The 15,283-nt window shown below is 39.0% G+C and overlaps 1 protein-coding gene across 1 annotated transcript in view; it reads left to right on the forward strand.

The window, feature by feature from the left end:
• Nucleotides 1-15,283, forward strand: part of NELL1 (neural EGFL like 1) — a 900,960-nt gene that overhangs the window by 655,986 nt on the left and 229,691 nt on the right. Inside the window, exon 15 of the mRNA XM_030333128.2 lies at nucleotides 2,827-2,922. Coding sequence (XP_030188988.1) covers nucleotides 2,827-2,922 — 96 coding nt within the window. The remainder of the gene's footprint in view (nucleotides 1-2,826; nucleotides 2,923-15,283) is intronic.

Genomic DNA, 15,283 nt, shown 5'->3' on the forward strand with positions numbered 1-15,283 from the left:
ATCAAAAAGTACTGTGTGCCTAGATTTCGTAAATTGTGACTAGGCTCAGACACAAATGGAGATTAGATAAGATGAGCATGAACAGCTCCCTACCCCCCTTCTTTGGTGCCATACGTGCAATTTGGACATAATTATTTTTTCTTTCAATTTATAGACCATTTACTTAGCCCTTATGGAACTATCCAAAAAAGAACAAAGCTGCCCATGTGAATACCAGATTGCAGATTAACCTGCACTGTAACATATAAAGAAAAGGCAAGGCCTATAGCCAAAGAAGTCTGCTTGAATCTTTGCTCTCCTGCTTTGCTACCTGAGTGGCCTTAGACAGGGTACTTTGTTTTTGAGCCCTGCTTTTACCTTTTTTGTGAAAGAAACAGTAACACCTATCTGTCATTTCCATGATAAAGGTCACTACTACCATTATTAGAAACTAAATCAAGCATAAACAACAAGGGATGCCTTTAACCCATCTTGGGGAAGCCCTACTCCTTGTCGAATGGGCTTATATTGTCTGGGTATTAGGCAATTTGTTCCCACTCCGTGCTTCACCGTCATGACAATATTGCCATCAATCAATTTTATTTAACAAAATAGTTATTTAACACTATGTGCCACACACTGTTTAAAGGCCCTTACAAACACTAATTCATTTCGTCCTCACAGCACCCTATTTATTATGACATCTGCATTCTTAGAACATTACAAACATTATGCTTGCCACAAAACCTCGATCATTTCTTCGTAAGAGTTGAGTAAGTCAGGAGCACGCACGCATATTATTAGGAATCTGTTTAAGTGTGTGTGCACATGCGCATACAGCTCTGGCCCAAATGCTGTTTGTTTCACTAAAGAAACCCAAGCTGAGCTTCTTGCTTCCTAATTCCTGTCGTCTTTTGGGGTCACTTGAAACTGCTCCTTACCAGCTTTCCATCTGCCATTTCAGCCTGCAACAACACTTTATTTTTTGTTACTAGCTCTGGTGCAGAGCTATATGTTAAATATCCTACTTGAAATGTCAGTCACCAGAGGCCAAATGTGTGATTTTGCAAGAGATTTTGTATACGTTTGTATGCATATGTTTATATACATATTGGTTTGTGATGAACATACCAAGGCTGATGTGGTCCAAATGTGTTTTGCATAGTCTTAGGGTACTAAGATGCTAGAAAATGGGAAATCGTATTTGAATAGCAAGGTACACGCTGTCTGTCCTCTGACAGATGCAAAGGAGCTCACGATTAATTACTAAGCTACAGAATGTTAAATTATCCAGGGGATGTTAAATGATGTGGAAAATGGTAATATTGTGAGAAGTTCTATGTATTTGAACTAGTGTTCAACTCTCCAGAGGTTTTTATGTAGCTTTTTAAAAGTTAAACCCATATTATTTGGGTGATGATGGCAAAATATAACGATGACATTTTTCCAGTGTGGCATATTTCTAGCAGCAATTAAAAGCATTTGCTCACCTAGGTCTCTTGTGAATGAAAGAAACTCAGTGGTAACAAGTTGCAATCATCTTCATTAATGACAAATTTTGCGGTTTTGGTACACTATATTATGGGTTATGCTGAAGGGTTTGATCATAAATTATCCAGCGTGGAAGTGTTGAGGAATTGTTAGAAAAAGAATTTTCTTGTCAGAATAATCTGCAGAATATAGGTCAGTTCATTCAGCAACTACCATGTGCTCAGGTTCTAAAACTACAGTACAGTGGGGAGCAAGAACAATCCAGTTACTTGTCCTGATGGGTCTTACAGGCCAGTGGATGAAATAGAAGGTGGTAACTAATTATACATAAGTGAACAATTATAGGTGGTACTGCTAAGGAGGGGTTCATGGAGCTATACAGATAGTGGGTAATATGGGAAACCAACCTGGTCTCTGAAGGTTAACAGGGCAGCACTGAGTTGGGTTTGGTTTATCAAAAGACTTAACAAAGAATACATCCTTTGAAACAGCATTTGCACATTGAAGCATTTCTCCTAAAGGAATAATTTGAGGTGTATTGAGCATTTTAGCTATAAGGACAAGGTAATGTTTTACTATCGAATTGTTGGAAACATCTTAAATATCCAACAGTAAGCACTTAGTTAAATTTATGTCATCAAAAATTATATAGACTATTCCAAATCTTTTAAAGTAATATACAAATGTTTTTATTATAATAAAAGATGTTTTAAAAATAGTTACAAAGAGTAGTTTCAAAATCGTATTTAAAATGCCTTTGCGTTTGGGGCACCTGGGTGGCTCAGTCAGTTGAGCATCCGACTTCAGCTCAGGTCACGGTCTCGCGGTTTGTGGGTTCGAGCCCCGCGTCGGGTTCTGTGCTGACAGCTCGGAGCCTGGAGCTTACTTCAGATTCTGTGTCTCCTCCTCTCTCTGCCCCTTCCATGCTCATGCTCTATCTCTCACTGTCTTTCAATAATAAATAAATGTTTAAAAAAATAAAATAAAATGCCTTTGCCTTTGACCCTACCCTATCCTTTCTAGTTTCCTATTTGATTTAAAATTTATCAATAATCAGAATAATAGCAATAGTAATAGTTGCTCATACTAACTACCCCTTAGCACATGCCAGCCCTGTGCTAAATACTTAATATCCATTATTTCAATTGATTTCATATAAACCAGTGAAATAGGTATTATGTTTATTTCTTTTTGTATACAGAAACTTCTAAATATGTGAACACATAAGTATTCTTTCTGCAACGAAGAAAGAATTGTTTCTGTGTTCATGCTGTTCACCATGAGTTTCCTTATTGCCATCTTATCTAAGAGAAATCTCTTACTATTATTATTTATTATTATTTTTTTTTGTGACAGCTTTCTGCCAAGAGGGCTGCAGGTACGGTGGAACATGTGTGTCTCCTAACAAATGCGTCTGTCCTTCTGGATTCACAGGAAGCCACTGTGAGAAAGGTAACCTTGCCTGTTTTGTTATTTTGGGAGGATAGGGAGTGGAGACAGAGAGAGAATCTTTCATAGAGAATGAAACTCTTTCTCTAAGTATGGTACTGTGGGTTAACTTGGTACCTTATGTTTTGATGGTAGGTGTTCCTCTTCCAAAGAGGGTACATTTTGATTACAGAGTATTAGGGATCCTCCCTTTGAAAATAGGGCTTCATTTGCCCGCTCTCCAGCGTGTCTAATTTAGCAAGGTCGAGTCTTTTCTCTGCTATAGTTTGCTGTGTGCATTTTTAGTGCTAATTGGAGATAAAGCCTGATGAACTGACCTGCCCAACTTATCATCTATTGGGTAGCATAACATGCAACTATTGGAGTTGTAACAATCTGCTGCATCAACAGAATCTAGATTAGAACCACATGCTCTTTGCGTAAAAGCACATTAAATAACTCTAGCAGCAGGTTTATTGGTGTGCTTGGAATTTTATTCTAATATTGGTTTATAATGAACATTATCGTTCATGGACCTGATAATATAAGCCGATTAGTATTGGTAAGATTCCATTATGTGCATCTTTCTATTGGCAATAAATGTAATGTTTACACTTGGTGCTATCTGGTGAAATCCAGCTCTCTTATTAATTGAAGACGTCCTCCTACCTTTGTGTGAGTGAAAAGTGCCATTCGATGTCAGTGTGCCAGTGTGTGCAGTCAGTGCAGGCAAGGGGTTTATGCCACGTAAGGATGAACATTTCAGTGTATTTGCCCATGAGTTTTGTTAGGGTCAAACCACTGTATTGTGTTTTTCTGAGAAGGGAGTGTCACACTTGACACTTACCATAGAAGAGCATAGAAAAATGGAAACACGATGTTGTCATCATTATTCCTCTTAGTTGATGAGTTTGAGGGTGTCTTCCTGTAATGCCAAAGATCGAAGCAAAGCTCCTTTCCTTCATGTTTAAAGTTTTCATATTTTTAATGAGCCCAAACTGTCCAACAGACTACATTGTACTACCTATATATTTATAAGGCAGCCTGAGTCTTTATAAAAATATTTCAAAATTTACATAAATTATTCAACAAGGAAGTCAATGACATGCACACCATCGTTTCCATATTTTGTGATATTATCCACAAATCAAGTCACATTTATTAAATAATATTAATTGGCTTATCCTTAAGAAGAATGTGTCAAGAAGCCAAGTTCTACTTCTGAGCAGCATATGAGAACATTACCCCACAGAGCTGAAATATTCTTGCCAAAAGCAAAGACACCAAATGGTAACTTAGCACACATGTCTTTACTGTAGTACATTTGATTTTGATTACGTTTTCTAAAATTAAAAAAAAAAAAATCTGAAGGTTTCCCATTTTTTCCTCTAGAACTGCTGTGTTTCCCTAAAATGAGTATCCAGGGATTAATGGGGACAGAATGGTGATGGTGATGATGTTGATAATGATGGATACCACTCCTACCAATAGACCATTTATCATGTACCAGTTGTGTGTCAGGCCTTTAAAATGAGTGCTTTAATATTAACACACAAAAGAGATTGATATCCCTGCTCCCATTTTACAGATGGTAAACTAAAGCTTTATCCAGGTTGGCAGCTTCTCTAGCCACTTCTGCAGTGCTACAGAGCCACTATTAGAACTGAGAATGAAATATAAGTTGCATTGCACAAAGCCTGTGGTACAAACCCTTGTGTGTGTTTCTCAAGGATAATACATGGACTTCCTGTTAAAATCCAGACTCCTGGGCTACCACCCCAGACCTGGTGAATCAGGACGTCTGGGCGAGGGCCCACAAATCTGTACTTTCACCAGGCACTTCAGGTTGCTGTTATAAACTAATTGTTAAATTGTTATTGAGATATTTAGCCAGAACATCTGTAAAGTTCTTACTCTTTTTACCTTTTATTTATTTATTTATTTATTTTAATTTTTTATTTCAATGTTTATTTATTTTTGGGACAGAGAGAGAGACAGAGCATGAACGGGGGAGGGCCAGAGAGAGAGGGAGACACAGAATGGGAAACAGGCTCCAGGCTCTGAGCCATCAGCCCAGAGCCCGACGCGGGGCTCGAACTCACGGACCGCGAGATCGTGACCTGGCTGAAGTCGGACGCTTAACCGACTGCGCCACCCAGGCGCCCTCTTTTTACCTTTTAAAGAATTAGGGGAGAGCATTTATCTTAGACCAATGCCCGAGTCAATGGCCGCTCGTGAAAAATTAACTGTCGTTTCTGATGACTTGTTGATTTGACCTCTGGCCTTTTCTCTGCTTGATAAGGGGTTAACTGAATCAGTGCTTATGTTCTGGTCCATAACGTGGAGCAGGAAAAATAGAGATGAAGGAGAAAAGACCAGGGGAAAAACGAAACAAGGACAGGCAGGACATGGGTTCCTACATAAATGTTATGGTTGTTAAATTTGAGATTGACAATTGCATTTTCATGAATCTTTGCAGTTATTATAAGGTTAAAAAAATAAACAAGGTTCTCCACGTGTGATGCTATCTGCCGTGAGTAGCAAAGCCATTCCATTAAATGCTGGCCAGTATTCTTTTTTTTTTTTTTTTAATGTTTACTTCTTTTTGAGAGAGAGAGACAGGGTGTGAGCAGGGGCAGGGGAGGGGCATAGAGAGAAGGAGAGACCCAGAACTCAAAGTGGGCTCCAGACTCCATGCTGTCAGCACAGAGCCCAATGTGGGGCTCGAACTCACAAACTGTGATATCATAACCTGAGCCCAAGTCAGATGCTTAACCAACTAAGCCACCCTGGTGCCCCGTAATGCTGGCCAGTATTCTAATTCTGTGAGATTTTTTGTGAGTAGGATCAAGTATACATTTTCCAGTCAGTTGTGTGCAAGGGATCTAGATGAATTTAGGATAAACACTGAAAACCTATGCCATATCTTATCTGAATTATTTTGTCACATTGATCATTAGCAAGAAGCATTAAGTAATTCTGTTTGCCTTTGAATAGTGATGTTGGATGCCTTGAGTCTCAGAGTACAAGGGAAAATGCAAATGCATTATGAATGTCTCATAGCATGATTAGACTACATCTTTTATTTGGTTTGTTTCAATTTCAGGGCTAATTAAACGGTCCCATTCGAGCTATATAGAATTCACTTATGTTTCGTCTTAAAAATGTTTCCATTGCCCCCCCCCCATTATTGGTTTTATCCATTGTGATATTCAGCCTTTCAGAACATAAGTACATTTAGTTAAATCATTGAAATAATTTGTTAAAAAAAATGCCTGTCTAGAATTTAATGAAGTTAAGACTCCCACCTGTGTTTTTTTATGTTACCACAAAGATAACCCTGCATTTATCTTCTATTGATGAGATTTTAGTAAATGTAAGCTTTTTATAACCCCACTCAGGATAAGCAAAATTTTATTTTCCTTGGTTTTTGGACAGTATGTTATGTTGGTCCTTCTCTATGCCCTTACCTTTGATTTGGTTTCAGCATAAACATTGAGATGTGTAATGAGAGATGAGTGAAGAATCAGAAGTCATTTTGCTACTTTTTAAGGATAGAGCAGCTATCCTAAAATGAAACAAAATGAACATAAAACAAAATGAAACAACACAAAGTCCTCCCAGAGACTTTTCAGTGTGAAATCAAGGAGCTGCACTAAATCCAAAAATAGGTAACCTACCAGAAAACAGCAGAACATCATCTTCTGAGAAGTGAATGAGAATAAGCTTTCTACTTGGCATTAAGCAAATGTGCAAGCAAGAACAAGTAGACAGTACATATAAGGTATCAAATTATGTCCAGTTAAAGGTTTCATAAACTTGACAATAGTGACCTTGTGGACCACATAGTTCTTGGTTGTGGAGGGCTGTCCTGTGCATTGTGGGTTATTTAGCAGCATCACTGGACTCTGTACCCACCAAATACCACTAACTGGGTCATCCCCAGCCAGGACAAGCAGAAATGTCTCTTGGCATTGCCAAATATTGCCTGGGAGGCAGAATTAATGCCTACTGACAACACCAGGTTAAGATGTAGCATTTTTAAAAATCTTTACAAAAATTTTATGTATGTATGCACACACACATATGTATTTTAGGTAAATGTATCTCAGTATTAGTTGATAATATACAACTTATAAGCATTTTTTGGCAGATAAAACATTTTTAGAAGTGCTCAGAGCCACTATAATTAGAAAATTCTTGACCATCCAAGAACCGGAATCTGGCTTATATCCACCATGTGCTCTGTGAGATGCACCTTCTTATTGTCATAGGCACCAGGTTGATGTGGAAGCTCGGTCTACTTTCTCACCCCGACAGAACAAACAGGTGAATGCTCTAACCACACTCAACAAGTAAGTTACTCTAACCCTTGTGTTCTAAAGGAAGAGAAAACCCTTTATTCTTTCTTTTTCTTTTTACAAAGTGCTTTAGTATGTGTAGTAAGAAGATAATGTCTCATAATATAAAACTTAGACACACACACATCGTAAATGGAATATTCTCTAAAATGATTTCTCTCTGACGATACTAGGCAGTCAGTTTTAGAAAACGTTTTGACTGGGATATAAATGAAAATGTTCTCATCTGGTGGTGGTACAGACAAGGCATCTAATTTAACTACATTTTCCTACTTGTATATTTCATGAATTCTAAGCTGTATACCCAAGCACTTATAACCAGGATCTTGTGAATCAGACAAAGTTGGACAGTACTTATCAAACTATAGGCTAGACCATAGTCTAATGTAAAAAATTATAAAGATATTATACTGATATCCTAAAATTAGCAGACCTTGACTTTCTCCCACATTGCTTCAGAAATGGGTTCCTTTATTGTAAATATTGTTCAATAAACTCACATAACCATTGAACCTCTCATAATCTGAAAACCTTACCAAAGTATATTAAGTACCTGATCAAGAATATTCAGTTGTGGGGGGTGGCACCTGGGTGGCTCAGTCGGTTTAGCATCTGATGACTGCTCAGGTCATAATCTCGCGGTTCATGAGTTTGAGCCCTGTGTTGGGTTCTCTGCTGTCAGTGTGGAGTCCGCTTTGGATCCTCTGCCCATCCTCCCAGCCCCCAACCTTCTCCGCTTGTATGCATGCACACACATGTACTGTCTCTCTCTCAGAAATAAATAAGCATTAAAAAACAAAAAAAAAAATTTAAGAATATTCAGGGAAATCAATAAATAGCAAAAAGTTTAAGTGTGTTATCCATTGGCAATATAATGTCCAATAACTATTTTCTTATTTTGATTATCTGGATTTTCTAATATAATAAATATTATTTGTGTTTATTTTAAACTTTTAAAAATAATTTCTTGCCACAAAGAACATAAAAAAATCACATAAAGGACTTCATTTTTCTTAGTTATGGGGGGGAGGGGGGAGTCTTTTAGCTTTTCCTTAAAGGGAAATGACTTTTTTGACAGATAATTTGTTCTTTTCCCTGTGCCACAGGGACTTGCAGACATAGAGACAGAGGGTAGCAGTTTGCCCTGAGTATGTTGTCTATCCACCAAGTAAAAAGAAACAAAGACTTCTGTAGTCTTCCAAATTTTAAATATTGCTCTGATTTTGGGAGAGCTCTGCTGGCATTCATCTGTATGCATTTTCCCTGCCCACTCTTGTTTCAGGAAAAACTTTTAGAGCTTTTAAGAAGATGGATAATAGTTCCATTCTGTCAGTGGAAAAGAGAGTATTTTTTCAGTTTCTTCTCCAGGTATTACGAGACTGTGGGGAAGGCATGTGGAAAGAGAGTGTAAATGTGCCCCTTCGAATTCCTAGCAGTCAGGAGATTTATTTACCGTTTCTCATCATGAGCTTTCTCTGGTTGTCTGTCACATGGTGCAGGCTTGGTAAATGGCAGCTTCTATTCCTAAAATTGCTGCTGTTGTACAACCAATAGCTGTTTGAGTAAGCAGTGCTTTTGTGGCATCATTTAAAAGGGAAATATAAGGATCTGAGGTTTCTCTGAGTTGAACCACACAGATGCTCTATTAAAATTTCATTAAAGTTAGATGACTGGGAATTGGTTTGAGGAGCTGTTCACTTCTCTGAAGGTTTCCAGAAATAGAGAATAGCAGAGAAGAGGCATTGTAGTGGAGGGAGAGACGGGCCCAGACCCACCATCACTAAGATCATTCACCTTGAGTACCTTGTTTGGTACCTTCTTCCTGTCCTCAATTCCACCCACTCAACTTTTCTTCTTCTTTCAGCTATGATGGAGAAATTCAGCCTGATATCTAACATACTTTCCCATGGCTCCAAAATGCTGTTGCCACTTAAGTCTTGGAGCTATTTGGAGCTATGTCAAAACCCTGTCCTTTACCTGCCAGGGTCGCCATTTTGTCTGGTTTCAGGCATGGGGAAAAATTTCTCAAGCCATTTTTCATTCTCATCTCCTTGATACAGAGCAAGTTTTCAAGTCATATCAGTACAACTTTTGGGAGTGATACCTTTTGTTCACAAATAGGGATATGGACTATAAATTAGGTTAGTAGTATAGAGGGTAGTATAGAGGACTGGAGTAAAGGACAGAGGCCTAAGTTCTGATAATAGATCTGCTTCACGAATTAGCCTCTGTGAAGTGAAACTTACATTAGCCCATCTCCCATCTATTGTAAGTCCCCAAAGTTTTTCATTTACTTCTTGTGAGGCAGCTAGTTTCAGCCTTTTGAACATCTACGAGAACACATATGTATGTATTCAGCCAGTCACTAGTGGAGTTGGGGTTCTGACCCATGTATTACTAAATCCAAAGTTCATACACCTTCCAGTCATGTTTCCTCTTTTTAAAAATTTTTTTAATGTTTATTTTTGAGAGAGAGAGGCACAGAGTGCGAGTTGGGGAAGGGGCAGAGAGAGAGGGAGACACAGAATCTGAAGCAGGCTCCAGGCTCTAAGCTGTCAGCACAGAGCCCAACACGGGGCTTGAACCCATGAACCGTGAGATCATGACGTGAGCTGAAGTCAGACGCTTAACCGACTGAGTCACCCCGGTGCCCCTAATCTGTTTCCTCTTGATCACATTACTTGTGTCCAAGGGCAGTTGAACCAAACGAGTTCTATAGGAGGCCAAATAAATTATGTTTTCCTGTGAAGAATGAGCCATAATTTCCTACTTCCTTATGTGCATTGTTTTTACATATTCCTTTCAAAATTTTTGGTGTGCCTAAGGCAGGAAGAGAATAAAGAAAATAGGGATAAAGAGTACAATCTCTGAAGCCACACTAGCTCATTTTAAGTTGGGGTTTCAGAATATATGATATGATATCAGATCTACGTAATGTTTCTAAGCTTGTTTACCACTAAAAAAGGAATATCGCTATCATTTATTTCATAATATTATGGTGAGATTAAATGAAATAATCTATTTAAATCACTTGGTAGAGTGCCTGGCATACAATAGGTATCTGTAAATGATATTTATCATTAATTCTGTTCTCAATTTACCAGTAATAAAACTGAGATTCAGAAACAATAGGCTACTTCCCCAAGGACACTTGGGAATTATTATTTTTTTTTTTTTGCCATTGTTTGTTTCCCATTTGTTGGTGTTGAAGATTTCACACCAGGTTCTCACAATATTCTTGATAGCATAGATGACTTTGTACCTAGGCAGATGTGAGACCTCATTGAAAAGGCTACCCACAGTTCCATCTACAAATATTTCCTTACACCTTTGTGGATTCTCCAAATTCACATAGGAAAAACAAACATTCTGATTCTCAGTTCGGCATCAGGAAACCTGGATGCTATTCCCAAATTCTACGCTTTACTAGCTATGTGATGGGGGCAACATTAGTTTTTTAGTGTAAAATGAGAGTAATCTTCTTAGAAAACTCTGAAAGTGGTCTGAACTCATTCATCAAGCTTGCCTAGGAATTTATACTGAGAGAATAATCAGAGATGGACACATAAATGAGGTTTGAGGACATACCTACAATCTTCAAAGGATGGTATTTTAAATAATAATACATTGGAAGAAACCTAGATTTATAACAGTGGAGAATTAGTGGAATAAATTATAGGCAATGATTGTATGGGACCTTTCAAACCTATGAAGGAAGAAGAGTATTTAATGAGATGGGGGATATAATGTACAGTCAAGAACATAAACTCTGGAACATTCTGTCTAATTCTAAGGCCTTACTCTATCATCTTGGAAAGTTACTTCAATCTTTTGTGCCTTCCTTTCTTGATTTAAAAAATATGCATAAAAACAGTACTGCCCCACTGGAAAGTATTTTTAAGGCACCTGGGTGGCTTATTTGGTTAAGCATCTGATTCTTGATTTTTGGCTCAGGTCATGATATCACCATTTGTTGGATCAAGGCCCACATTGGGCTCTATTCTGACAGCTCAGAGCCTGCATGGGATTCTTTCTCCCTCTCTCTACCCCTTCCCTCCAAAAATAAATACATAACTTTTTTTTTTATTTATAAAATTTTGTTTATTTTTGAGAGAGAGGGAGAGAGAGAGAACACAAGTGAGGGAGGGGCAGAGAGAAAGGGGGACAGAGGATCCGAAGCAGGCTCTGCACAGACAGCAGAGAGCCCGATGCAGGGCTCAAACCCACAAACCATCATTATGACCTGAGCTGAAGGCAGCTGCTTAACTGACTGAGCCACTCAGGCGCCCCTAAATAACTAAATTAAAAAACAAAAAAGGAAAGTATTTTTAAAATTTCCTGGTATCTGGTGTGCCTTAGACATTATGAATTAAAAATGGCATGTTCAATAGGAGTCCAATTTTTATGCACAGACACACACGCACTATACACAGATAGAATGCTGGGAAGATGTTGATCTCACTATGGCTTATCAGGTCCTTGTGTTATTGGGAGCTTTAAGGACCAAAAATTATCTCAGTTAAGCAATTAAGTCAATATTGTGTTAATGCCAAGTAGAAGCTTTTTACTGTTCACACTCATTGACCTGCTTCAGTCTGAGAAGTCTGCAGTAAGAAGCCAGGTATGGGCAACTTCCCTCCTTTTCCCTTCAATATCCAATTTTAAAGTTCATAGATATCATCAATCCTCCTCAGGGTGAGAGAGATTTATAGGAAAGAGGACACAGCCTCACATAACAGGTACAGTGGTCTTCCAGCCTTGAGGCTTTCTGGATGGGAGATGATGTGCAGTGGCTAGTGTTTGCCTCATGAGGCCCTTTGGTGAGGGTCTTTGGTCACTAGGGATTTCCAAATGAAGTTCCTCTGACATGGGCAATCCTTTCACCCTTCTGCAGCTCTAAGTTTGTGAAGGTCCCCTCCCCTGTTGTGGATCCTTTGCCCTGCAGGATTCACATATTATTAAGTGGAAGCTCTGACTCTCTTCTGTAGGAAACGATACCTTTCCCCTCCATCGGCCCAAGTGCAGCCCTCTCTTGATGTAGTTTTTGTTTGTTTGTTTTTGTTGTGCTATGTGGCTGAGGCACCCATAGATCCAGGCACTGACCTTTAGACTTTTGAGGTATGTCAAATGCCAGTTGCTATGTCCCTCACCATCCAGGGGACATTTCTAGGTGTACTTGAAGTCTGTCACCCTTAGATGAGTTTTCAGAGAAAGTTCTTACCTCTATCCCCATACCCACCCTCAAAAGTGACCTAGAACTGACAGCATGCCAAACAGCTTTCTCTAACAAGATCCTCACTTTTGGCCTTGCCCACATCTCTTGCTACATCTCTAGGCCTTTGTTTACAGAGCTGTAAGGTGGTTAATGGTTAATGTAGGCATAGCTGGTTTTGGAAGTGTTATAAAGGTAGTCGAGCACTCAGCTTTGGAATATAGAAATCCTTAATATATTATCATCTGCCAACACTCTGACATGGGAAAAGTCCAGTTTAAATATCCTATTACATTTGAGTTCAGTAAATACTTGATAAATGGATGAGTACAGTCAAGGACCTTCAATTTCACATGGTCCACTGTTATCATTTTGTAAATTTCAACTTGTAATAACTCCCTTTGAAATCTCATTTAAAAGATACCTAATTTCAGGGAACCTAGGTGGCTCAGTGGGTCAAGCGTCTGGCTCTTCATTTCGACTCAGGTCCTAATCTCACAATTCGTGAGTTCAAACCTCGCTTTGGACTCCTGCACTAGCAGCAGAGTCTGCTAGGGATATTCTTTCTCTCTTTCTCTCTCTTTCTTCCCACCTTTCTCTGCCCCTACCGCACTCATGCTAGCTCACACTCTCTCAAAATGAATACACTTTAAAAAAATAAATAAATAAAAGACATCTAATTTAAAGTGTATCATACTGAGGATGGAAGACAGAAATGCCATTAGTTTAAAAATTTTGTGAATTTCCAGTACCATTGTCAGAATGCCTTTCCAGAAAGCAAAGTGAAGGGAGCCGTATTTGTAATAGATTGACATTCCCCGTCAGATAAATGAAAGCTATTAGGTATTACCTTGTCTAGTTAGTAAGGCAGAAAATAATCCCTGACTACTTATATGACAAGCAGTGCCTGCTCCCACCAGGAAAGCTCACGCTACTGAACTGTGAAAGTCAGGAGTTTGGTTCATATATTCCTCTTTAATCCTATGCCCTGCGGAATACAGACACCACCATAACTTGAAGCACAATGGCTAACCAGAAAGGAAATGAAGTGTCTGTGAAAATATGACCAACTGGAACCCAGAAATTACGAGCTTGCCATAGTAACTAGTATCTAAGAATTCTTTGTATCTAAGACTATGTATTGCACTATAGATCATGTGGAAAAAGATTAATCGAAGCCAATAGACTGACTGAGGAGAAATATAACTCTTGCGATTTGCATCACTCTCTTCTAATAGAATCCACTGATTAGGAATGGTGGTTGCCTGAAAATGTCCACTTGGGTCCAAAATATGATGAATCAAACATCAAGATGTATGCATTCATTCTGGTAATGGTTGAGGAGATAAGCCGTTTCTGGCTTGGTGGGCTAATGTGATTTTAAAGCATTCTCCAGTTTAACAGAGACCTTAAAGTTATCTACAAGTGGCCACAATTTTAGCTAAAGTAGATTGAGTCCATGAGGGGACACTTTATCTTCTAAGCGCTGAGGAGGTACTGAAAGGTTTTCTTATCATGATTTTATTTTGTTAAAGAATACCTTGCTAAGAAAACTTTTCAGTACCTTCTCAGTGCTTGTGAGATAAAGCCAGATTGCAAGGCGTGATATATAAAGACCCCCATGCCTGCTCTCTGCCTACCCCTCTAGCTTTACTCCTCCTCCTTCACATACATCTTAAATTCCTGCCTGTTCTAAACTACTTCTGATCAGTGAAATGTGTATTTTATCTATTTATTTTTTACAAATCCCCAAGCTCTGGTTGATAATGTTCTCTCTGCTGGCAACACACAGACTTATATGTTGATCACAAATATATGATATTAATTTAGAATAATAGAAAAGAGTGGTTATTGAGGGTCTCCAATAACCTAGTATACCTCCAATCCTTCTCCCTCTCACATTTCTCCTCCTCTGGTCTTCCTTATTCTGGCTGATGGCAGGATCTAGTCTTTCACATTCCCTGGATTAAGATCTTGAACTTGTCCTTGACTTTTCTTTTTCAGGGCATATCTAAATCTTGGTGCTGCCTCCAAAATACATCTAGCACCCAAACTTTACATCTCTACCACCACTGCTCTTGCACATGATATAATCATCTCTCCTCTAGATGAATGTAAAAACAGGCTTTAACCCGGGTGCCTGGGTGGCTCTGATGATTAAGCGGCCAACTTCGGCTCAGGTCATGATCTCGCAGTTCATGGGTTTGAGCCCCACGTCGGGCTCTGTGCTGACAGCTCAGAGCCTGGAGCCTGCTTCGCATTCTGTGTCTCCCTCTCTCTCTGCCCCTCCCCCACTCACATGCTGTCTCTCTCTCAAAAATAAGTAAACGTTAAAAAAAAAACAAAAACAAAAACCAGGCCTTAACCTCTCTTTCACTATGGTGCAATTAGAGTCTCTTTTCAACAAAGTAATCAAGGGGACAATATTATATAATCTGGATCTAGTGACTCCTCTGTCTCAAGTCCTCCATGGCTCCCTATTTTCACACAGGAAAAGTCAAAATCATTACCATGATCTCTGAGACTACATGTTCTGTGCCCCCTACCTGTTACCTGTCTGCCTCCTTCATTCATTGTACTCCCCTTCACTTGTTTCCCTTCTTATCCACACACAGTGGTCTCCTTGATTTTCTGAACGTACTAGTCATGTTTCCCTTAATCTTTGGTTTGCATAGAATTTTTGGCTCCTTCATGTCATGTAAGTATTTGTTCAAGAGTTATCTCCTCAGAGACGGAGAGCCTGGGTGGCTCATTTGGTTAAGCATCCAACCTCGGCTCAGGTCTCTGTTCCTGAGTTCAAGCCCCATGTCAG

The sequence above is a fragment of the Lynx canadensis genome, chromosome D1 (genome assembly GCF_007474595.2).
Source record: "Lynx canadensis isolate LIC74 chromosome D1, mLynCan4.pri.v2, whole genome shotgun sequence".
Classification (NCBI taxonomy): domain Eukaryota; kingdom Metazoa; phylum Chordata; class Mammalia; order Carnivora; family Felidae; genus Lynx; species Lynx canadensis.